Source organism: Meles meles, chromosome 12 (genome assembly GCF_922984935.1).
Source record: "Meles meles chromosome 12, mMelMel3.1 paternal haplotype, whole genome shotgun sequence".
Taxonomy (NCBI): Eukaryota; Metazoa; Chordata; class Mammalia; order Carnivora; family Mustelidae; genus Meles; species Meles meles.
Genome location: NC_060077.1, coordinates 9,860,632 through 9,885,361, shown reverse-complemented (window position 1 = coordinate 9,885,361; position 24,730 = coordinate 9,860,632). Strand labels below are relative to the sequence as shown.

The window sequence follows — 24,730 nt, the reverse complement described above, 5'->3', positions numbered from 1 at the left end:
CTGTGGATCCGTGGCCCGAGAATCCAACTGCTGGAGGCTGTCCTTGACCTTCCCAGGACCCCACAGTGGGGCTGGAGAGCACAGGGCACGGAGGGTGGAGGCCAGGACAGGTTCTGACCTGTGGGTGTGGTGGGCGCCATGTGAGCCCCTGCACAGCCAGAGGAGGAGCCGCTGAGCCCTCTGCCCCACACCCCACCTCCCACCCCGAGCCACCACTCTCTTGACTGGGGCTTTCATAGCTGGGTCCGCCCCTTGTGGCTCCTTGGGTAATCTGCACTCCCAGTCCGCTCGAGATGCTAAATAAAGGTTTATTACATTAAAAATACATCACCGGGCCTCAGGCACTCAGGGCTTGGCCCCATGTGGCCACCAACTCTGAACTCGTGAACCACCCAGGACACATGGAAGCAGCAGCAGCTGAGTGGCCATAACTTGGGTTTTGGCCGCCCGGACCTGACTGGCAAACGCCCGAGCATCCTTGAGGACCCGGCATGAATGGCTCCACCTCGGACAGAGGCGGCCGTGGCCCCGGGTGGCCGGACAGCACCCCTCTTCTGCAGGGAGCTCCGCTAGCGGCCGGCCCAGGGCCAGGCACACGGTGGCACTCAGGAACATCTGCTGACGTCCACCCCTGCAGCACGCGAGGAGCCACGGGGCAGGGTCACCTGCCTTACATCCTCTTCCGCATCTTGCCCTTCTTGGCGTGGGTGCCCCGGCCGAAGGCGCCCCTCTGCAGCTCCTGGGCTCGGCGCCGGTTGCGGGCGGACAGCTGCTTCAGGCCCCCTCGCTGCAGGAAGCGCAACTTCTCCGCCCGGCGCCGCTGCTTCAGGATCTGCTGCTTGGTCTTGAGCTCTGAGCGCACGCGGCCTGCGGGGGCGCTCGGGCTGCGGGGCTGGGACGTACCTGTCAGGAATTCAGGGAGCTCAGCATTCCGGTCTACTCCTAGGGCCTCCTCTTCCCCGAAGCCTCCAGACCATGCCCCCCCCAATTCTGGGTTCACTGGTGTGGCCCCAGGGTCTGGCTCATTGTAGGTGCTCAATAAAGCTTCCATAGTCTGCTGCCGTGGTCAACAATGGAATCTCGAGCCCACACCGCCGGGGTCCACATCCCAGCCGTGAGCAAGTCACTTAAGTTCTCTGAGCCTCCGTTCCCCACTGTGAATTACGGGACTCATGGGTCCCAATAAGGAGTCGGTTGAGGAAGAGGTGTGTACAGTGCTGGGAACGAAAGCCAGCCCACAGTGAGGGCCTCCCAAGTGCACTATCATGATTACAGACCACTCGATGGAGGTTTACTGAGCATGAGCCCTATGCTGGGCACTGGGGACCCAGCACTGACTGAGACAGACTACAATCCCGACTTCCACGGATGGCATGCTCTCGGCTGTTAGCTTAACTTCCTTGGGCAGGAGAGAGGGCAGAGAAGGCCAGAGAGGGGATGGGCTGGGCCCCAGGTCACATAGCGGCAGTAGCAGACGTCACGGCCCCACCTCAGCCCGCTCTCCCAGGGATCCAGAAGGCACCTCCCCCCACTTCTGCCTCCCTGGCTCCCCACTAAACCCTAGGCTCCCCTACTCTACCATGTTCCCTCTTCCTGCCTGGCTCCTCCCCACCCCTAAGAGTGACCTTTTCAGGGCTTCCACACAGATGATCATTACGGCGGCCCCAGATGTCTCCATGGGGGCCAGGGTGCCTGACAGGGACCCATCACCCCCAAGGAGGACAGAGCACAGAGGGAGAACAGCTGTTCCTTCCTGAAGCCCACAGGCAGACCCAGAGCAGTGGCTAACACCGGGGAGCTGAGCCATGAGGGGTGAGGGGTAAGAGACCCAGGGGAGGCAGGGGCAGGTCCACAGAGGCATAGAGAGATGGAGACAGACAGAGATACCAAGAGGGAAAAGAGAGCACAGAGAGACAGGGAAGGAGAGACCAAAGACAGAGATACATGTGTAGAGAGAGGGAGAGATACAATGAGGGAGACAGATGAAGACAGAAAGGGGAGAGAAAGACCAAGACAGAGGAAGAAAGGAAACAAAAAATGAAATGACAAAGACAGATGGAGACAGGAAGTCTGAGAGATGGGAAGAAAAGGAAACAAAAATGAGGAGAAAGCGGTTGAGAGAGGAGCAGGGACAGGGAAGCACAGTCAAAGAGAAAGAGAGGAACGGGGACCCAGCGAGAGAGAGTGACAGAGAGGAAGCTTCTGAGAAAACCCAAGACAGAGACAGACAGAGGAAGAAATGTAAGAGACCTAACCAGAGAGGAGAGACGCTGAGGGGAGCGGACAGAGCCCGTTCACATCCCACTGCAGCCTGACAGAGAAAACCAAGGCCGGGATAATCCAGTGGACACTTGCTGACCTGCTCTGAGGACCATCCTACCTTGGCCTCTTCCTCGCTTCCCACCTCTTCGCTCTGGGCCTCGCTGCTCGGATGTTCCTTCATCTTCTGAGTCCCGATCATCGATTTTCTGTTTCTGTTTCCACTTCTGGTAGCTGGGGAGCCGAGTTAAGGGGGCTGCGTGCAGGACCATGATGCCCTAGATACCCGTGGGCGGGGAGTAGGTCCCGCACCCCCTCCAGCAGATACAGCTACCACCTCTGGGGACAGGGCAACAGGAGCTGCTCAGCCCCGCCCCCACATCCAGAGTACCCAGTGAGAGAGGCTGCCCTGTCCCCTCCCCTCAACCTGCCCCCGCCTCTAGGGGCTGTTCGCCCCGCCCCCGGCCCCGCCCCTCCGGATACAGGTCCCGTTTATAGGAGCTGCTGATGTAGCGGCCGCTCTCCGTCTTGATCTTTTTCTTGTCCTCCTGTCCTGACTGTCCCACAAAGCGCTTCTTCTTCCGGTCCCTGCAGGAGATGGAGTTGGGAGGGCTGATGTGGAAGGAGGTGGCCTGGGGCAGCCCACTTTCCTTCCGTGCCTGTTTCTTCCCCACCCTCACAAGGGAGGCAGCTGGCCCATGTCCAGCATACAACGAGTGCTCAATTAAGGCCCATTCCCTGCCCCTCCTCACCTCTTCCTAGCAGTCCGGGTCTCAAAAGATGGTGTGGGGGGTCACTGGGAATTGAGGGCCCTGGATCAGGGTTAGGGGCCCAGTGAGGGTACCAAGCCTACTTGGCTACCTCCTGGCTTGGTGACCCTGGGTTGAGTCACGCCATTTCCCTCGAACCAGAGTCCAAATGGGAGAGATGGGTCATGAGCTCTGTCGAGAAAGACGAGCCAGCAGGAAGGACAGATGGATCCAGATCCCTGTTGTGTACGATCAAATCATGGGGACAGGCTGTGGTGGGGGGCGGTGAGGGGGTCAGTGTCCTTGCTGTGCACGATCACGTGGGACAACACGGAAGGGCTCACAGTCTACACTGCACACAATCGAATGTGGGGGGGTGATATTTCCTGCTCGAGGGGAGCAAATGGGAGTCAGGACAGACAGGGCCCACCTGCCTGCTGTGTGGGACCACAGGGGGTGTGTGCCCGCTAACTCACTTGCTGACTCACCACTTCAGCTGCTGCCGGCCTCTGGTCAGGTTCTGGGCTTCGTCCCCCATCAGGTCCAGGACAGCGCCAGCCACCTGCTGCTCGAATGCGCCCCCGTCCCCACAGATGCTCAGGCTGCAGGCAAAGGGTGGGGACATGTCACAGGGTCAGTGGGGGGGCCCATCAGGCCCCATCTGCCTGACCCCAGGACCAGCTGGCCACTCACCCCCGCTCACTATCGAAGTCCTTGGGCCGGTAGGGGATGTAGAACTCCTGGTCCCGATGCCGGGCCTCCTCCCTCCGCCTCTTGGCTCCCCGGTCAGGTCCCGGCTGTGGCCGCTTCCGGCCCATGACCTCCGTGAAGACATCCTGGCAGATGGACGCCCAGTGTCACACCTGCAGCCCCCCGGGGAAGCCACTGGCCTCGTCACCCGCCAGTCCGGCTAGAGTTAAGGGCCAGCGGCTTCCAGGACTTTAAAACTTTGATACTTCTGGGTGCCTGGGTAGCTCCGTCATTAGGCGTCTGCCTTCAGTTCGGGTCATGATCCCGGGTTCCTGGGATGGAGCCCCCCATCGGGCTCCCTGCTCAGTGGGAAGCCTGCTTCTCCCTTTCTCTCTCCCACTTCCCCTGGTTGTGTTCCCTCTCTTGCTGTGTCTCTCTCTGTGTCAAATAAATAAATAAAATCTTTAAAAGAAAATAAATAAAAATAAAAGTCTGGTACTTCTGTCTATGCCCTCTGTTTCCTCGTCTGCACTGTAGGATGACCTTGGCACCAGAAGAGCCGGCTGGGTGCAAGAGGAGGAAGCCAGGGGCCAACTGGGGCAAGACCCCTTTCCAGCTCCAGGCTGGTCCCTCAGGCTGTGTGACCAAGGCAAGGCCCTTCCCCTCTCTGGGCCTGGCCTTGCTCTGTACTCTGTACACTATGGACTAGTCCAAGAAGTTTTAACCTATACTTTTTGGCTACTGAGCCCTCAGTGCAAATCAAATATGAGAGGAACATCCTGGTAGACCTCAGAAACTGGGCCTGGGGGTAGAGGCTGGGCGGGGGGCACGGGGTGGTCACGGGTGGGGGGCAGTACCTCCACACTCTCTCCTGCTGCCTCTTCCTCCTCCTCCTCGGGCTTCTCTTCCTGGGGTGCCGGGCAGCTGGGGGCTGGGCCAGCTGTGTCCTCCTGCCTCCCCTGCCGCCTCTGCTGGAAGCTGGCGATGGCCTTGCGGTCCTTTTGCCGCTTGGCACGCATCACCTGGCTGCATGGGTCCCGGCTGGAGGCGTTGATCTCAAAGATGGTCTGCAGAGGGAACGCACCAGTCCTTCCCCCACTGACCTCCTTCCCAGCCCTGCCCTCAGCAGCCTGGTGGGCTCTCTGCGGCATTTCCCCCCAGGTCCTTCCAACTCTGTGAGGTTGGTACTCTGGTGACCTGCATTTCCCCATTAGAAAGGAGGCCCAGAGAGGGCAAGTCACCAACCCGAGGTCACACAGCTGGGACAAGTGAGAGTGGCATTTTGATCCTGGTTTACCTGGCACCCCTATGGGGTGCCCAGTGCGAGTGAAGAGGGCATGAAAGGTGACTAAAAGCCAGCTTGAGGCCACTGACAGGCCCAACACATGTCACTCCCTCTCTGGAAGTGGCAGCAAATGGCTACCACACAGGGTACCCGCTGCAGACTAGCAGGGGCAGTTCCAGAACAAGGGGCATGTCTAGAGATGCTGAGGGGGCAGAGCCGCAAGCTCAGAGGAAAGAGGCTCAGACCCCCAGTGGGGGTCCTGCTTGGGGTCAGGAGCTCAGCCACAGTCCTGGCTCCGCAGCAGCCTCCGGGACCCCGGCCCCCGCGGGCTCTCCCACCCCCTTACTCACGGCCCGTGAGCGGTAGTTCTTGATGCTGTCCACCAGCTTCAGCCGCTGCAGCTCCCTCTCCTCGAAGCGTGAGCCTGGCGGGGACGGGGAGGAGGCGTGAGGCTGGGGAGGCTCCGCGGGGCCCACCGCAGCCCATTGTCCCAAACCCCCGACGCAGGGACTCACTGAAGAGGGGGTGCAGGCCCAGCCCCGCGAGGTCCAGCTCCTTCGCCCTCTTGATGGACTCGGGCGAGGCCGCGGGCCGGGAGCGCACATACTGCTGCTGGGCGTTGTCGGCCACCCGGCCCAGGCCCCGCAGCTCCAGCGACGTTGCCAGGGTGCCCTGCAGGCCGCTCTCCTCGTCGTCCACCACGCTCTGCGGCACCCGGCCCAGCACGCTGTCCACGCTGCCCGCGCCTGCCAGTCACACACGGAGCCCGTCGGAGGCCTTGTGGCCTGGCCCCCTGCCTGCAGCCGTCCCTCCCCGCCCTGGCCCCGAATCACAGCATCGTCCCCAGGGACGGAGCCGTGTCTCTGGCTGGCCACCTGACAGAGCTCAACCACACGCCCACAGTGACAGCCTGAGGGCTGCTGCCTGTTTTCGGGAAGAAACTCTCTAGCTGTGTTCTGTCTTTGTCAGACTCTGAGAAGCTGCCGTGGGTCGTACGACCTGCAGAGCCCAAGCCATTCACCCACTGACTCTCCCATGAGACCGCCGGACAACCCCACGCTACAGAAGAGGACACGAGGCTCAGCAGAGGGTCAGTCCTGCCCAGCAGCGCCACAGGGTGGTGTCCAGACTCAGCCACCGCACTGGCTCGAGAGCTGGGCCACCCACCCTGGCTAGCTCTGGGGCAGGTGCAGGATGGCCACCCCCCACAGATGACTACCCCGTGCCCGGCTTTTGCTGGGACATTGCCCCTCGCACCCCTCACTGCTTGGTGTCGACCCAGGAGGTCTGCCAAGGGCTCCAGAATCTGCATTTGGACAATGGGCTGAGCTGCAGGCGCTCTGGAACCCGGACGTGGCACACGGGGTGCTCAGGGAAGACACCGGGTGCCCCGCGCACGGGCTCCATTTACATCTGGCTTCCTAAATCTGGGCTCCCAACTCCCTGCTGAGTAACAACGTGGGACTAGTGGCCTGGCCTCACCTGTAAAGCAACCCTCCTGTGTTCTCAGAGAGACACAGGAGACAAGGTGCACTAAGGGCCCGACACACAGTAGAACCGCAGGAGGAGGCTACCACGATCGCCGTCGCCCGCCCCACGCAGCCCCACCCCAGAGAGTATGGGAAAGTTCTGGGAACCTCAGTCTCCCTCTGCCTGCCTGGGCTGTCCCAGAAACATAGTCAAGGGCAGGGTCTCAAACAGATGCCCACAGGGGCCCGGCAGACAAGAGGAGCAAGGGAGGTGGGTGTGCAGCGAGCCCGGGGGCCCTTCTGTCCGGGGCGCACGACCCAGATGGCCCGTACAGCAACCTCAGGGAAAGGTAGACTCGGCAGTCAGACCCAGCCGCTTTCCAAGAGACATCAGAAATCCAGATTTTCATGTGAAATTCTGAGTTTAAAATATAGGGCTCTCGTCCTGGGGTCCAATCCAGGCCCGCCTCCTCCCAGAGCCAGGACAGCCTCTCCCCGCCTGCACCATGGGCTCCGCAGCGGACCTCCAGGGACCTCCTGCCCCAATCCCCTGGCCTCCACTCACCTGAGGACCCCTCATGGGGGCGGGCAGGAGTAAGGGTGCGGCCAAGAAACAGGTGCAGGTCCAGCAGATAGGGGACCTCGTCTGGGGCCACCAAGGAGTAGGCCGTGCCGCTTCGGCCAGCCCGGGCCACGCGGCCTGTGGGGGAAAAACGGTCAAGCTGAAGCAAAGACAAAGGGCCCTACAGCCCAGCATAAGTCCTGCTGGCCCGACTCCAAGAGCATGGGCCAGGCCAAGGCCACACCTCACTGAGCTGCTGTCCTTGATTGTGAGAAGGGGCAGCAATGGTCACCAGGGTTCCCTGCACATGCGTGTGAGCCCACAAAGTGCTCTGGGAAGTCGGCAGAAATAAAGATGAGGCCACCTGTGCTCATTATCTATATCAAAAGTCTTTGGCATCCCTGTTTTGGGAGATTTTCCCCGCGGAAGTAACCAAGGATCCAAAGATGCACGTTCAAGAATGTCTACGGCAGCTCTGCCCACAACAAGCCCAAGTCGGAAACCACTTCAAGACTTGACAGAGGGGCGCCTGGGTGGCTCAGTTGTTAAGCATCTGCCTTTGGCTCAGGTTGTGATCCTGGGGTCCTGGGATCAAGCCCCACATTGGGCTTCCTGCTTGTGGAAAGCCTGCTTCTCCGTCTCCTACTCCCCCTGCTTGTGTTCCCTCTCTCGCTGTGTCTCTATCAAATAAATAAATATAATCTTAAAAAAAAAAGACTTGACAGAGGCCGGGCTAAACGGCTTAGCTGATGATCACATGGTGCGAATGACACAGATGAGAAAACAGGCCGGCAAACTGTGGCCAGTGACCAGAGTTGGCCTCCGACTCATTTGTGTCAATAAAGTTTTATAGGCACTCAGTCATGCTCCTTCATTTACATATTTTCTAAGACTGCTTTTAAGCTACAAGGGCAGAGATCAGGGAGATCATATGCCTTTGAAGCTTAAAGCATTTACTATCTGGCCCTTTACAAACAGATTTGCCAACCCGTCAAAGAGTGATGCTTCATGGTGAATAGAAAACATGCACGACACACACTGACGCAAGAAAAAAAATGACAGGAAAGAATGTCCAGCGTGATTCTAATTCTGTGTTAAGTGAATCCAAGTGTAACGTTACCTTTGGCTTGTTTCTGCATCTCGCAAAAACGAAGTGTCACCACGCTTGCAAAACTCATTTGGGGTGGTCTGACTTGCACTGCAGGTCACAGAGCACACGAGACCCTCCCTTTGCGGGGGTTCTGTACCCCTCAAGGAACCTGTAAGCCAGCTCTTCCCAGAGCCATGGACACAGGGAGCAGCAACCAACAGGGAGCCAAGGCCTCCAGACCTGCGGTCCGGCGCCCAGACGGAGGCCTCCCACACGCCCCGACTGAAGGTGGAAGCGATTCCCCCGGGGCCCAGCATGGGGAGCCCGAATTTACTTATTCAACGATGTTCAATCATACGGAACCTCCCTGCCAGATTCTTTTCTCACGGACGGAAGTGCATTTAACTTATTTGTGTTTACAAATGAAGCACGCACAGCTCTGAGTTAAAAGAAAGCAGAGAATAGAATGGTGGTTCCCTGGGGCTGGGGAAGGGGGAGGACAGGGTATTAGTGTTAATGAGAACAGAGTTTCAGTTTGGAAAGACGAGAAGGTTCTGGAGGCGGTTAACGGTTGCACAACCGTATGAATGTACTTAATGTCTCTGAACATACACCTAAGAATGATTAAAATGGTAACTGTGTTACGTATACTTTACCACGATATTTCAAAAGGCAGCAGTGACAAGAGACACACTAGAATGACAGCCGTGCCAGCAGGGAGACAAGGAGGGACAATGGTGAAGGGGGGGGGGTTCCAACCCCAGCTGCCCCACGTTGCTATCTGCATGACCCCTGGCCAGTTATGAACCTCTCTGGCCTCAGCTTCTTCGTCTGTAAAATGGGGCTGATGTTGCTGGCACCCGCTACCTAGGATGGTTGTGAAGATGGAAAGAGCAGGTAAAATGCTCACACCCAGGCCCAACAGGTGCGCTGGGCGGGCACCAATCGCTGTGGCATCACCAGTGACAGGCACATGGCTTACTGCCTTCTATGTGCTTTGCTTCATTTCCCACTTTTCCTACTATGTGGCTGCCTTACTTTTATCTGCGAAAAATTATAGAGTACTTGGCCTGGGAGGGCAGAGAGGAAGGTGGGCCCCACGTGCTGACTCGAGAAAGTCAGGAGCTCCCTGCCGTCTGCCTGGGTGAACAGGAGGCAGAGTTCAGCCTTGCAAAGGTTTAAAGGAGAGGAACTAAAACGACAGAGTTTCTGGGAGAGGACTGTGAGGAGGAGGGGGCTGAGCAGCATGCCATCGGGCCCCAGGACAAGGAGAGAGAGCCTAGAACAGGGCCTCCAGAGCTGCTCTGAGCTGTGGGAATGCCTGGGTCACATCCCCGAGCCGCGAACTTACGGGGCCCTTCCCCAGGCCTCCATGTCTCTCCCCGGAGTGCTGGGCCCTGCACGCTCAGCTCCCACCCTGGGCCAGGCCCGGCCCTGGGCTCCTCACCCACGCGGTGCAGGAAGAGCTTGCCCTTGGCAGGGAAGCTGTAGTTGATGACGTTGTCCAGCAGCGGGATGTCCAGGCCACGGGCCGCCAGGTCCGTCACGATGAGGGTGGAGCACTTGCCGTGGGTGAACTTGGCCAGGTTGATCTTACGGGCCGTCGGGTCCAGGGCGCTATAGATGTGGGCGCAGCTCACCCCCTGCGTTGTCAGCAGCTGCTCAGAGTGACGACAAGAGGGAGGGAAACGGGTGAGAGGGCTTGCAGGATGCGGGCGAGGGAGCCAAGCCCCTGCGGGGTGCGACGATGAGGTGGGAAGACTATGGGTTCCGGGGGGCAGGAACCTCTGGTCGGAATCCCAGCTCTGCGGGGCAGCTGCGGACACAGGCAGAGGTCTCCCAGAGGGAAGTGCCAGCCCAGGACACCAACCTCATCCCGCCTCCACCACTAACAAGCTGTGTGACCTTGAGCAAGTTCCCTAACCTCTCCGGGTCTTCGCTTTCCTCATCTGTAGAATGGGGGAGACACATAGTTCCTTCTTTGTGGCTTTGTGACAGGGATTAAATGAGTTAACACCCATACAGGGGCCGAGCACAGGGCCTGGGACATAAGAAGTACCGTGACAGTGTCAACTGCTCATTAAAAACTACTACTTTGGTTTTATTCATCAGTGATACCAGCAGCTGCACAAAGAAAGCACCGTTAAATGCACAACAACCACGTGAAACCCAGTGAACTGTGTCCTCAGATAACAGAACCCAGGGGTGGCCGCCCCGGGGGAGTGGCAACGACTGGCAAGGGGCCCAGGCAGCCTCCGGGGCACCCGGAGTGCCCCATGCCGAGGGTCCCAGGTGCACAGGTATGGAAAAACTCCACCACGCTGCTCTTGGAAGCTCAGGACACTTTACCCAGCTTTCAGTTCGCAGGGGACGCTTCCGTTTCAGAACGTCAACTATACAGGACACTGAAAATCTACAGAAAATGGCAGGATTGGGGCGGGGAAGAGTCTTCAAAGTGACTCGGATGTAGGAGAGTGTCAGAGGAATCAAGACTAGGCATGAGTCAATCACTGAGTACTTGGGAGCTCGTGATGCTATTTGCTGACATTAATATGTGTTTGGAATTCTTTTTTTTTTTTATTTAGGGATTTTATTATTGATTTGAGAGAGAGAGAAACACAGAGAATGCATACAAGAGAGAGCCAGACAGAGAGCAGGGGGACGGTCAGAGGGAGAGGGAGAAGCAGGCTCCTCGCTGAGCAGGGAGCCCACTGTGAGGCTCGAACCCAGGACCCTGGCATCATGACCTGAGCGGAAGGCAGAAGCATAGCTGACTGAGCCACCCAGGCGCCCCTGGAATTCTTTAAGATAAAAAGTTAAAGAATAAAAGAGGACCTGGCCAGGCTGGTGTCCTGCTCTGGTACTGCCCTCTGGTGGCCTCACACGGAACTGCAGCTCCAAGCTGGCCATGGAGGAGGTGGTGGTCCCCAGGAGGGTGGCCCACTGCCGGCTTCCCCAACCCCCTACCTCACTGAGGTACTCGGCGTGGTGCTTCGTGGCCACAAACACCACCGTCTGGTCCTGGGGCCGCACCACGGTGCGCAGCAGGTGGAGCAGCACTGCAGCCTTGATGTCCTCACGCACAAGGAAGAAGGAGGTCTGTGGGGAGAGGGGCCGAGGTGGGCTCACAGGGTCTCGGCTGCAGGCTTTGGAGGGGGCCCAGGTGGAGCCTCACCTTAAGCTGCTCGTTGAGTTTGGTGTCCACATCGAGCCGGATGAGCACGGGCTCTGTGAGGCCTGTGGGTGGCACAGGGAAGGTGTTGGGGGTGGAGGGTGGGTAGTGACGGGAGGCCGAGCCCCCAGGCCCCTGAGCAGTGGCGGCCCCAGCCGCACCCCGGCTCACTCACCCGCCCGGGCGAACTCCACCAGCAGTTTGGGCAGCGTGGCAGAGAACAGAACGGTCTGGTGGCCCCCAGGGAGGCGGCCGATGATTTCCTGCAGCTGCTCGGCAAAGCCCATCTCAAAGAGCCTGGGGGACAGAGCGCAGGGGTTGGGAGAGGGGCTCCCATTCCAGCGAGTTCCAAACCTGTTGCCCTTGCCCCCCGCACTCCCTCTGCCATGTGCACGGGTGTGTGCCCCACGTGACTCTTCACCTCACTTTCTAGCTCACGTTTTCTCTGTGTGACCACCTGATCCCTGGCAGTGATGACCTAAGAACCTCGTCTGTTCTCAGTTACACGGCTCCGAGTCACGCTGAGGCCAATGCTAGTAGCCCTCCGTCTGCACCAGGCATGGTTTGAATGCTTCCCAAGCACGGACTCTCCCAGCACCTGCCAGTGTGGGCGGGGGGATCCCCTGTCCAGAGCCCACCGAGGGGCACCAACCCTCAGATCTGCCCAAGTTCACAGAGCTGGGTTATGATCCAGCCTGCTCCCAGCTTTGTGCTACTTTGTATTTCTATGAAATCATGTGTTTGTTGTTCTACTGTTTCCTCCCATAGGCCTAAAAGGAAATACAACATACAAACACAAAATAAGAACTTTGGGTGCAGGCAGCCATCAGTCCTGGTGCTGCTTCGGGTCTGTAGCCCACGCTGGGGGGAAATACTGCTTTGAGCGTGGCCACACTGGTCTCTTCCAGCCAAGCTCTTCCTCCGGGCTTCGGGGTAAACCCTGGCGCATGTGTGTGGGACAGTGCATGTGGCCTTACCTGTCGGCCTCATCGAACACCACGTACTCTATGCTCTGCAGCTTCAAGTTCATCTCCACAGCCACGTGTACCAAGCGCCCCGGGGTAGCAATGATTCTGGAAGGGGGTGTGCAGGCCAGGTCAGCCGGAACCCCCAGCAGACCCCTCCTCGCGCTCCCCAGCAGCTGGCTGTCAGGGAAGAGACCCTAGACCGCCGTCCTCAACCCAAACTCACATGTCGGGATTTTCGTGCAGGGCAGCAAACTGGTCTTCCATCCTGGGGCGGGGGGTGGGGAGAGGAGGTGTCAACTTGACACAACAGCCGCTTTAAACCCTCTCCCTGTCCCTGTCCAGGTGGCCACGGGAGACCCATAACCCACCCCTAGGCTCGGAGGTAGGATAAGGCTATTCCTAGAGGTTCTGAGCAAAGGCGCTGACAAGACAAGTTAAAACACACAGAAGGACTGACACCATGAAGAGTTTCCCGAGATGGGCTCTGCCCAGTTACTCCCTGAACCCCCTCTCTGGACCACCACAAGCCTGCTTCTGCCTCCAGCGCCACGAACCAGCTAGCCCTGGAACCGCCAGCTCCAATATTCCAGGTGGCCTGGACCCCTGTCCTTGTTCTTACCCCCCCGGGTTCGCAGCCCTAACGCTGGCCCTTCTCTGGAACACTCGGGACACCCGAAGGAGCCAGAATTTTGAGTCTGGCCTCATCTAGGGAGGTATCTCAGATCATCGCGAGCTCCCCAGATAACTAAATACAATGCAGGCCAAGGAACACTTAAAAACCAAACATTCTTCTCAGAATCCAAAGCGACTGGTCACAGTGACATTCCAAGAAAAGGACAAGGAAGGGGCCGCCCTGTGAGGGAAAAGCTGTGAGACGGGGCAGGAGGCTAGGTTCCGCGGCTCCGGCTCCGCTGTCTGCTCATGGCGTCTGCCGCCCCAAACACGGGACGAGCACATCAGGAAACCCTACAGTTCTCAAATCTGAGCGACTGCAAACACTCCCTGATTTCTGTGCAACAGCTCACTATTTGGCATACGTGTGAAAGTTGGTACAACTGAACTGCCCAAGGGCAGACCCTGTGCACCGCGGGCTCCCCCGGGAACATGAGCCCCCACCGGGAGTTGCGTGAGAAATTCTTGTGCTATTTTACTGCACGTTTCCCCTTCTTTTTGGGACACACAGAGAAGCCACCATTGTTCCTAAGCCACCCAGGCTCAGGGGATCGGGCACCCTGGAGACCCGGGCTACGTTTGCAGGGTGGGGCCCACTGCATGGGGCAAGGGGGCTCTTACTTGTCCCCGCCCAGGATCAGGGCAGTCCTGAGGCCTGTGAACTTGCCGAGCTGTGGGGAGAGACAGAGAGAGAGATATGACACAACCTGTACCGGCCTTCCAAACCGGCCCCAGCTCAGCCCAGTGGCCCGGGCCCCAGCACACCTCTTTGGTGAACTTCATGGTCTGCAGGGCCAGCTCGCGGGTGGGCGAGAGGACGAGGGCGCGGGCCCCAGTCTGGGCGCTGCGGGTCTTGAGCCGCTCGAACATGGGGATGAGGAAGCAGGCCGTCTTGCCACTGCCAGTCCGGGCCATGGCGACCACGTCCTTGCCATCCAGGATCACGGGGATGGTCTGGAGGGAAGCAGGTGGGGGGGAGGGGGCAGGGTCAGCTCTGGACCCCTGCACCGCATGATCCAGAGTACTGAGCCCCCAGGGAGTGGGCAAACTCGGGTCTGCTGCCCAGTCCTGAGCCCATTCCTGCCAAGGCTTCTGTGTACACTTCCAGGGACGAGCAGCTCACTACTCCCAACTCTTTCCACTGCTGGAATACACCCTTCTTTAGGTAAAGCCAGACTCTACCTCCCTGTCTTATCCTCTTCGGGACCCCAGAGAATCACGTCCACCTCTTGGCTAAATGTCTGAGAGCAATGCTTATGACCCAGGAGGGATGTTGGGGCACCTGTGAGCTGCCTTGCCATGGGCTCAGCGGCAGGCAGCCTTGTGGAGACGCAAAGGGCAAAGATGCCAACTTTCTCTGCCTGGGAAATGGATTGGCTATGTGGGGCTTCAGCCAGAGTCAGAAGGGACATAGATGTGACAGCCAGACAGGGGGCAGGGGTCGAGAGGCTAGACAGGAGAGCCAAGTCATTCATCCACTCCTCCCAAACCCCATCAGCTGTCCTGTCTCATACCTTCCTCTGGATGGGTGTTGGCACCTTGTAGCCCTTCTTCATGATGCCCTTGAACACCGGGTAGCTCAAGCCTGAGAGAGAGACAGGGATGGTCAGGGGGAGGGTGGCCCCTGCAGCACATGACAGAAAACCAACCAGGGCAGATGACCACGTCATGAACATCAACAGCAAGAAGAAAAGAAAGGCAACAGAACAAAACTCAGGAGACACACCTACCCCCCCCATCGGATTTTGACTTGAACACGCACTCAGCACCTTGAACGCACACTCAGCACTATGAGACCACTGGGGTCTCAGCCCTGCTGAGAATCTGTGCCTGCTGCAGGCGTGGTAAGGTCACGTGGGACGTATTCAGGGATACCCAGAGGGCAGGTCTGCCATTCTTGTCAGAATCCTCCAGGATGCTGGGGACAAGCGGGGAGTTGTGGAGGAAACGGGACAGACGACACTGGCGATGGATACGGGGAGACGCACTGTTTTCTATTTTTTTACTATGTTTGAAATTTTTTTTTTTAAAGATTTTATTTATTTATTTGACAGAGAGAGATCACAAGTAGACAGAGAGGCAGGCAGAGAGAGAGGGAGGGAAGCAGGCTCAATGCTGAGCAGAGAGCCCGATGCGGGACTCAATCCCAGGACCCTGAGATCATGACCTGAGCCGAAGGCAGCGGCTTAACCCACTGAGCCACCCAGGTGCCCACGTTTGAAATTTTTTTATAGCTAAAAGGGAAGAGTGGGAAGTGGCCAGGGCCTGCGATGGGTGTGGGTGTGGGTGCTGACCAATGAGGCACGTGGCCCCGCCTGGGGGAGGAGGTGGCCTTTTGAGACTGTCCCTGACTCAGCCTTGTGACAATGAGAGGGCAATGGGAGGCCTAGGGACAGGAAGCACTGTGATTGTAGCTGGTTTTTGGTCAACGCTTCATCTTTATCATCCGGGAAGGCAAAAAGTAGCCACATGTGGACGTTTCTATTTGCTTTTTCTCTAATTGTGGACAAAAGTTTAGCAGTTTTAATACATTAATTCGCTGTCCAAATTCCTTTTGTGAGTCGACTGTTCATTTTCTTCACCCAATTTTCTATCAGGGTAGCTTTTTCTTATTGATTTGTAAAAACTCTTTGTATATTAGAGATGTTAATCCTGTATCCATCCCCAAGGATGCAAGTATGTCCTGGATAGAGCACGTACCTTAACTTCGTTTACAGCGTTTTTTTGACGAACATACATCTAACCAAAAAAAGTCACATCAGACAATGTTCAGATCATACTTAGAAAGGGCTTCTTCTTTTTAAATCATAAAAACATTAGGCTTGATATTTAAATCTTTGAGCCATTTGTAAAGAGGAAGAAAGAGGGTTCGGCGTTATTTCCTGCTGCTAGGTGTCCTGATACCACACGCTGCTCCCTCTTTCCTCCCTTTACCGTCCTACACTCAAACCCCGAACGGCCTCACCTGTTCTGGGGCCATCACTGCTCTGAGTCTGCGTTATGTGCTCTCTCACTGGGCCCGACCTCAGTCTACCCAATGCCTACCGCAGTGCTGGGCCAACATCAGTATCACAGACCAGAGCACAGAGGGCAGGGTGAGCCCCTGCTGCGACTCCCCCAAAGTCCTGGGACGCTGGCTCACCCACCCATGGACTGGAAGCCTCCGGACTTCTTCTTCTTCTTGTTCTGGGCGCGTACCATCTCCCGAGTGTCTGGCTCCACGTCTGAGGCACATTCTGAGGTGGGGAAGGTGGGCAGGGGTCTGCCAGGTCCCAGCTGGGAGGGAGGATCAAAGAGGCAACATCACACCAGGCACAAGCAGACCACTGGGGACAGGGAGAGGGGCTGTCTTGCTGTGGACACGCCTCCATTCAAGCTGAAGAGGCCTCTGCCAGATCATGTGACCTCTCTGCTAAAGGGGCTCCCCTATGACCAGGCCAGGGCAGGGCGGGGGCAGAGAGTGGGCCGTGCAGACTGACTGCCTAGGTTTCAATCCTGACTCTGTCTCTCTGTCACTTACCATATTGCAAGACCTTAGGGAAGACACTAAATCTCCCTGAGTCTGTTTCTGTACCTGGGAAACAGGGATGACAGACAGGAGCATGGGTCTCATAGGGTGTGTTAAGACTACATGGACAAGTGGAAGGCCTAAAACAGCACCCAGCACATAAAAGATGGTATCATCATCATCCTCATCCTGATCGGTCATCCAAAGCCCTCAAAATTTAAATTCTAGACTATACTCCTCCACGCTGCCCTGTCTCCCTCTCCCGAGCCCCCTTCTGACCCATCACCCCTCCCAGCTCTGCTCTCTCCTGTGCAGGCCTCCTTCCTGCCTAGACAGGACCTACCTATCCTAGCACAGCCATATCTAACCCGGATCCCTCCTCTGGGGAGCCTTCTCAGACCACAGAGCTTTTCCCCCTTCCTGTCAGAAATAACATTTACGGAGCACTAATTCATACTAAGGTTAAAACTTTTGTGACATTCACTCTAAGCCTGGTGACGCTCTGAGCATGTGTATAAATTAGCCCACTTTTAATCCTCACGGCAACCCTGTGATGTAAGCACTATTAGTCTGTCCATTTTACGGAGAAGGAAACTGAGGCACAGGGCAATGAAGTGACTGCCCACGCTCACACAGCCAGCAGGGATTTGAACCCTGACTACAGAGTCTATGTTCTTTCCTCTGTGACCCTCTGCGGGCCCCTACAACTGTCTGGGTCAGAGTTACAGCGTGTCTAGTATGGTCTGTGAGCTAAAAATGGATTTCATACATTTAAAAGATGGTGAAAACATCAAACAAAGAAGACAATGATCTTATATGGAGCCATAAAGCCTAAAATATTTACCACCTGGTCCTTAACAGGAAGAGTTTGCCAACTTCTGTTCTAGACATGTGAAAACAAAGTGCCTGGAACCCACTGGGGCCCCAGCAATATTTACTGAATAAGTACGAGTGAACACTGCAATTTAATCCTTTCATGAGTCTTTGAGGCACATATAATCCTCTGTCTTGTACACATGTGGAAACTTCTGCTTTCTGCAGATGTCGCACAAAGAGGTTAAGCAACCTCTCCAAAGTCCCACAGCCAGGACAAGGTTGGGCCACATTTGAACACAGGGCTGCACCAGGACAAAGCTCTTCGTCTGGACCATATCGGTGGGCTCTTCTTTGGCACCAACTACCTTGCCCTCCTGTGCTTTAGAAATTTCTCCACGTTTCTAGAGCACTTACTGTATGCCAAGCACTGGCTCCACTGGGGTGGGGAAACGTGATAAGATCCAGTCTGGTCCCTGACCTAGAGGAACGTAGATCCCTCTCTCCATCTAAACACCCACTCTTTCATCTATTTGCCCAAACCCCACTCTGTGCCAGGCACCGGATGGGCACAGGGTTGTGGGAAATAATGGGCTTGTAGCTCTTCTGCCCTCTCGGTGCTCACACCCAACCCTCCGCCTTTTGCATATAGTTGGCACTCGGTAGTGGAAACAGCACGGCCCCCCGGAACCAGGGGTTTGAATCCCGGCTCTTCCGCTCACAAGCTGTGTAGCCTTGGTCAAATTCCTTAACCTCTCTAGGCCTCGGGGTCCTCCTCTGGGAAACGGGCAGCACTTAGCTCCCGGAGCTGGTATGAGGATTAAATAAGGCTTGGAAAGTTCTTAGTGTGGAGCCTGGCACATACCAAGCGGTCAGCAAACGCGAGTTTAATTTATTACTAGTTACCCAGGGGCTTGGGGGCGTCACTGAATCAAGCCACGGGGCCCAGCCTCCGCTCAATTCAACCTCGCAAGAATCCCCCAAACTCTTGAAGTCAGTGCCGCGGCTCCCGCACTTTTCATTGGACCAAAGGGCGCTAGGACCCGCCCCATGGGCAGGAGGTAGCCAATGAGGGGCCGCGACCAAAAGCCGGCCAGGAAGGCCCGAAGGCCCGAGCCCCTGAACGCAGAGACTAGAGTCGGGAGCGGGGGCGTGACCCGCACGGAGACACGTGCTCAGGCTGGCGGTCCTGTCCCCGACCCCCGGCAGCCGACCTCTCCCCACCCTCAGCCGTGCTCACACCCCCCTGGGGAAACTGAGGCCGCGGGGTGGTGCGCGGAGCCGGGGCCCGGACTCCAAAGTGTGCCCTGGCCCCGCGCTCCTACCTTCTGGGTCCGGGCATCATCTTCCGCCTGGATCTCAAACTCGCCGTCCTCCGAGTCGCTGCTGCGGGCCTGGGAGGCCGCGCCTCGGCGCTTCCGCAGCCCCTTCTTTTTCCTCCACTGGGCCATGGCAGTGCGGGACCGAGGTCCGGCCGCCGGGAGCCTGCCGGCCGCCATGCGGGCCCTGGTGCAGGGAACAGGGGAGGGGGCGGGGCCTGCGGGGACGTACCAACGGTGCGGCCGGGCGGGGGGGAACGGCGTCTCTGCGGGCTCCCCCCCGACCCCGCCCTCTGCCTCACCTGTAGACCCAGGAGGACTGGCGCGCATGCCCGGAGACATCCCTGACTGGCCTGAGTGGGCCCTCTCCGAGGCTTCGGGGAAACGCCGGGGGCGTCCGGAAAGGGGTGACCTCCCCCCCGGTGCTGATGGTTCCGGCCGCGCCGCCCCGTCCCTCGCTGGTTGCCGTGGGCTGCGCGCGCGGAGCACACGTCTCTAGGACTTGGCCTGTGGCGTGACTCGGTCCCTGCGGTTCCCGGGGGCGGGGGCTGGGGCTGGGACTGGGGCGAGGGGTGGGGGACGGCTCGAGGTGCCTGGGCTCCAAGGCTCCCGGACTCCGGGGTTCGGGCTGCAGATAAACTGGATCTCGGAGACATCTGCCGAGGAGTCCAGACCTGGTGAGGAGGGGGCGCTGATGCAGCCGGCATCCTGGAGCGGAGACGCTCAGGTAGGAAGATAACTCAAGAATGTAGGGACCTCGGATATCAAGCGGGCATTGACTTGGGGAGCGGGGAATATGGGGCAGTTGGAGGAATGGGTGTGACCCGCCAGTAATAGAATGGTTAAGTGCATAAGCTCTGCGCTCCTCTGTCAGGTTCTGATTTCTCTTCTACTGGTTCAGCTTTATTAGGTGCGACTTACAGGTGTGACGTGGGCTTCTGAAGTCTCAGTTTTGTCATCTGTAGAATGGCCATAACCGAAGCTACTTCGAAGGACTGTGATGAGGATTAAATGAAACAATGCTTGTAAAGCTTTTTGCACAAGGTAGGCATGAGATAATGCTGGTTGTTCACTCCATAAACATATACAGGATGTAAGGACCTGCCCTGTCTCCCGGTCCTACCATGCCAAGTTTTCTCACTGGTGCCAAAATAGGTACAGGCCCCATCTCTTCATCCCCCTAGCGTTCAACATTGAGCACCGTATGCCAGGAGTGCATATGTATTCATTAAATATTTGCCAGGAGCACCTCCTCTTCCTCTTGTTCTGACAGCCAAAAGACACATGAATCCATTTCTGAAGTGTCCCCTGGGACTGGCAGCTCCCCTTTTGTCTTTGGGTTGGGAACTTAAGAGACAGCCTAATCTTCCTCTGCTGGGACAGACAAGAACGGGTGCCACCCTGACCCCCTTTCACAGGGAGCCCTGGAGGTAGGACCTGGCAGGCAAAGCATGCCTGCTATCACGCAGAACCATGGGCAGCATGAAGACCCCTGTGGAGCTGGCCGTCAGTGGGATGCAGACCCTCCATCTTCAGCACCGTTGCCGGGGCAGCCACCGGGTCAAGGCCAGGGCATCATATGTGGATGAGTCTTTGTTTGGCAGCCCTGCGTCTACCCGGCCCACACCACCAGACTTTGACCCACCCTGGGTGGAGAAGACCAACAGAACCAGTGGAGTGGGCACAGGGACATCACGGGCCTCGGGGACCAATGGGAGCTGTGAGACCTCCTCCAGGGGCAGCACCCCAACCCTCACACCAAGGAAGAAGAACAAATACAGGTAACAGGATAGGGAGATGCACTCCTGTACTCATGAAGCCACCTGGGTTCCTATTAGAGCCTTGCTGTTAATATGGTGTGTGGCTTTGGGCAAGGTTCCTTGACCTCTCTGAGCTGCACTTTCCTGATGTGGAAAATGGGACCTAGTGGGATTATTGAGAATAAATGAAGTGAGGTGTGTGGAGGGCTTGGCATAGTACCCTGACAGGAAGCTCTCAGTAAGTGATAGTAACAATGGTTGAACATCTATTTCTAAATGCCATAGACCAAGCCAGTGAGGCCCAAGGTGGTGGTGGTTGGGCGGGGGTGGGGTGGGGGGGGTGGTGGTGTCAGGTGATCACAGAGCAAGATCACAGAGCAATTTGCATAAGAAAATTAATGTGGTTGATCCATGAAATGACATAGATGTGGTGGGTCCTAGTCTCAGCAAGTCGTTTCGGAAATGATTTTTGCCGCCTTTTCGTGAACAAGCTAGAAAAACAAGAGTTGATGCTGATAGTTATTATTGTAAGTTAATGAATTAAGTTATTTGGATTATTTCAGGTTGATATCAGCCTGGAGGGATGTGCCTAGTGGTGGGCCACAGGGCTCTTTCTTGTTTATTGTTATCAGTGGTTTGGACAAAACACTGAAGATTAGAATATTAGTCATTTATAGCCGCTGTAATAAAATACCATGGACTGGGAAGCTTAAACAACAGGAATTTGTTTTCTCACAGTTCTGGAATCTAGAAGTCCAAGTTCAAGGTACTAGAAGGCTGAAGTCTGTCCTTGGGTCACAGAGAGTCATTTCCTTGTCCTGTTCTTATATGACCTTTTCTCTGTGAGCATGTACATTCCTGGTGTCTCCTGGTGTCTCCCGCCTTCTTACAAGGACACCAGCCCTGTTGCTTTACAACATACCTATAGGACCGCGTTTAAGCCTAATTACATCTTTTAAATTCAGTGTGAATTTTGGGAAGACATAGTTCAGTCCGCAACAACGAGCCAATCCTATTTAGGGTCCATTCCAAGCCAGGAGGGACATGGATTGGTGGAACGAAGTACAATGGGAAGGGTCCCTATTTAAGGAGATAAAATTCAGTGAGAGAAAAAGGAAGACTCTGTTATTATTATGCCAGCTTGAGTGTCATGCATTTGATGTAGGGGCTGTAAAGTAGGGTCAGGTTGACGTTAACAACACCGCCACCTACAGCGTAGCTGAAAACGCTGATATCAGTGTGGGCCACATTAACAGAGGTATGGTGTCCACGGTGAGGGAGGTCAACTCCATGCTCTCCTGGAGGATGGGATTTTGTGCAGGATGCTGACAGGTAGAGAGTGTCAAGTGAGAAGGTGCATAAGAGAGAGAGAGATGCTATTGAATAAAACCTTTGGTGCCAGACAGACATAGGCAACAAGCGGCTATGGTTTTAGCAATTAAATCAAGGGGTAAAAAGTTGACTTTTCAAAGACTTGGTGTTTGAACACAGAAGCACTTTCAGTCCTGGCCAAAAAGACTTGGAGCTGATACCTCATTGGTGTGCCATGAATATTTGTGAGATTAATAGAAAAAAATAGTTGCTGAGTCAATCTAATTAAATGTGAGATGCTTAGAAGTCCCTTATATCTGACAGGCTGATCCCAGAGCTTGGGCCCTTGAGCCAGGCTGGATTTGAATCTTGTCTCCACCCTCCTTGCTGATGGAAGTGGGGGGCTTCCCCTCCCTACACCTTTTTCTGTTTGTAAGATGGGATTATCCTATCTCCCTCCTGTGGACGTTTGTGAGAGATAATGAGATGATGCACGTGACAGGCTGAGTTCTGGGTCTGCACTTGAAGAGCCCTCAATAAATACTCAAAAATTTCCGAAAAGCTTCTCTAATGATGAGGCAAGGTCAACATTGTAACACAAGTTCAAAGTGGGCGCCCTCTCAATGCCAAGCACCACCCTGTGTCATTTCAAATACAGTGACCCACAGGGCTGCAGAGAGCTTGTTGACAAGGCCACTAGGGAGAAGAAGAATTGGAGGTTAAAAAAAAAAAAGTTAAGACTTTAAAGATTGGTGTTATATTAACTGGGACTCTGAGATACAAGTGACAGAAAACTTGTCCAAAATGGCTTCAGCAGAAAAAGGATGTTTAAGGCTTTTTTGTCAAGGGCTCAAATTGTTGTTGGAGGCCGGCTTATCAGGGCCAGTTGGCAGACAAACATCTTTCTTAGTAGTTTCAACAAGGGTCCTAAGGCAGGTGCTCATTGGACAGGATGAGTCCTGTGGCCTTTCCCAAGCCAATCAGTGTGGCCAGGAAGATGGAATATGCAAATCAGCCAGGCCTCGACATGCATGAGGGAAAGGGGGAGGACAGGGTGCAGGAGACGGGCTCCTTGGCAGGGGAAAAACAACAGACATGGGGCTGTGGCCTCGCTGTGGATGCCAGGGTAGGAGACAGGGACTTTGGGATCTATAGGCAGCCCTTTTTGCTACTGCAGATGGCAGGGGAAGGGGGCTTAAGGTTTTTAGGGTTTGTTCATTACCCCAGCTCATTGCATTTCTTTTCCCTTTGCCAGACTGATCAGCCACACTCCTTCTTACTGTGATGAGTCGCTGTTTGGCTCCCGACCCGAGGGCACCAGCTGGGAAGGCCCGTGGATGGCAAAGGGGGGTGCTGCCAAACTCCATGCCCTCTTCTGGACACCCCCAGCCACCCCTAGGGGCAGCCACTCGCCCCGCCCCAGGGAGACCCCACTGCGAGCCATTCACCCAGCTGGTCCCTTGAAGACAGAGCCCACGGTGGCGGCAGACTCCCAGAAACTGTGCAGGGGTGGGTTAGACTCTCCACAGCCTCGGAGGCGGGAACGTTCTCATTCCCTTACACACCTGAATGTCCCCAGCACTGGTCGCTCACCCGCCAGTGCCCCCCATGCCAGCGGGCCTCGGGATCCCAGGCCTTCCCCATCGGGGGTGACCTTCCAGAGCCCCCTAGTGACACCCAGGGCTCGCTCAGTTCGTGTTTCTGTGCCAGCCGCTCCTCGGCAAGGTGGGGCCGCCCAGAAACCAAAGCCCCCTTGGAAATGAGTTTCTTGGTCCTCTCATCAGGTTTGCCCATGGGGTACGGGGAGGGGCCCAGTTTCAGAGGAGGGCAGACCAGAGTCTCCTAGGTGACCATGAGGCACTGGAGATGTGCTCGGGGGCGGGGGGTGGGGGGCGGACATAGTGAGAGTCGGCAATGCCTCCCTTTATGCTGATAACCACCAGTTTCTTCCTACCTTTTACCCCTCCATGGGGATTCACGGCTGCCCCTTGAGATGTCTGTTCCGGTCTTGCTAGAGCTATGAGTGCCAACTTAGGGTGCCCCTGGGAGGGGCCCACCACTCCCCCATCACTCCCACAACATCGTCTTGCTGCCACGTGTGGGTAAGTGCCACGATCACCAACCTGGTGGGTCCCTTCTTCCTTCTAGCCAAGCTTCCTGCTCAGGATGCGTCTCCAGCTGAATCCGGAGTTTTCCCAGGCACAGTGAATGGACCGTGGGGAACAGAGGATCTGGGTGACACGTGGGTGGACATGTTTTTATTTTAATAATCATGTATTTATTTTCACATATTAAAAATATATCAGTAGCTCATCAAAGACATGCCTTTACTAAGTAATGTTATTTTCCTTAGGGTCAGGGCCAATATAGGCCTGGGTTGAATTAAATAACAAAGTTAAAAAAATACAATGAAGTGGCAGAAACTGTAACTGGTCAGTTGACAACTGAGGTTTGAGAACATGGGCCTCCTGCATTTCCCACATTTTCCTAAAAAACAGAGTGATGAGGACTCTGCCAAGTGGAGAAGTCTGAGAAACCTGGAAAGTTACACATAGGATGTGGAGAGCACCCAGGACGGAGAGGTGTAAGCAGTCCGGGAGTGCCCTGCTCTTTGGCTCTGGTGCTTGCTGTCTGCACCACCCCGGGTCAGATCACTTACTCTGCTCTGAGCTGCACCCAGAATCCCAGGATCCTGCTGGATTTGGGTGGGGGCTAGGCTTTGGCCTGTGTCCCCATTTCCCTGCATTGCACCTCCAGGAAGCACTGGGATTCTAGAGAGCCCAGCTGGAAGCCACGTCATTGATTCATCACCTCCACGGGGACGAGCGGACATGTGGAGGAGCAGTCTGAAAGGGACCGACGGTGGCCAGGACCAGGGACACATGCAGACACCTACAGGGGTCAGGCGGGCTGTGAGCAAAGCAAACCAGCCACACTCTTGGCACACTTTGCAAACTCGTAGGATGTTTAAACTCCTAGAATTTTCAGAGAATTAGGTTCCTCCTTGGTTTCACCAGAGACATCCAGCTCTCCTCTGCCTTTATTTCCTTGCCCTGTGTTAAGGTAGACAAACCAGATAGGTCTCTCCACCCAAATACACTGA

General features: G+C 56.1%; 2 protein-coding genes across 3 annotated transcripts; one reads left to right on the top strand and one right to left on the bottom strand.

Moving 5' to 3' along the window:
* Window positions 1–288: 288 nt before the first annotated feature.
* On the bottom strand, window positions 289–18,761 carry DDX54 (DEAD-box helicase 54). The gene is made up of 20 exons (XM_046025649.1): window positions 18,563–18,761; window positions 16,063–16,192; window positions 14,431–14,501; window positions 13,682–13,870; window positions 13,538–13,587; window positions 12,468–12,509; window positions 12,254–12,349; window positions 11,452–11,573; window positions 11,280–11,341; window positions 11,072–11,203; window positions 9,552–9,762; window positions 7,018–7,152; window positions 5,499–5,729; window positions 5,334–5,407; window positions 4,556–4,765; window positions 3,702–3,844; window positions 3,497–3,610; window positions 2,743–2,847; window positions 2,381–2,493; window positions 289–903 (listed from the first exon to the last, which is right to left on the bottom strand). Exons 1-20 carry the CDS (start codon window positions 18,734–18,736, stop codon window positions 671–673), a joined length of 2,637 nt encoding a protein of 878 aa, XP_045881605.1. The 5' UTR covers window positions 18,737–18,761; the 3' UTR covers window positions 289–670.
* Window positions 18,762–19,044: 283 nt separating this feature from the next.
* Window positions 19,045–23,920, top strand: RITA1 (RBPJ interacting and tubulin associated 1). Of its 2 annotated transcripts, XM_046024089.1 has the most exons (5): window positions 19,045–19,283; window positions 19,458–19,600; window positions 19,975–20,337; window positions 22,883–23,136; window positions 23,776–23,920. In XM_046024089.1, the coding sequence occupies exons 3-5, from the start codon at window positions 20,030–20,032 to the stop codon at window positions 23,892–23,894; spliced, it is 681 nt and encodes a 226-aa protein (XP_045880045.1). In that variant the 5' UTR covers window positions 19,045–19,283; window positions 19,458–19,600; window positions 19,975–20,029; the 3' UTR covers window positions 23,895–23,920. The 2 variants fall into 2 exon arrangements, with proteins under 2 accessions (XP_045880045.1, XP_045880044.1); XM_046024088.1 differs by having other exon boundaries at window positions 22,883–23,920.
* Window positions 23,921–24,730: the final 810 nt, after the last annotated feature.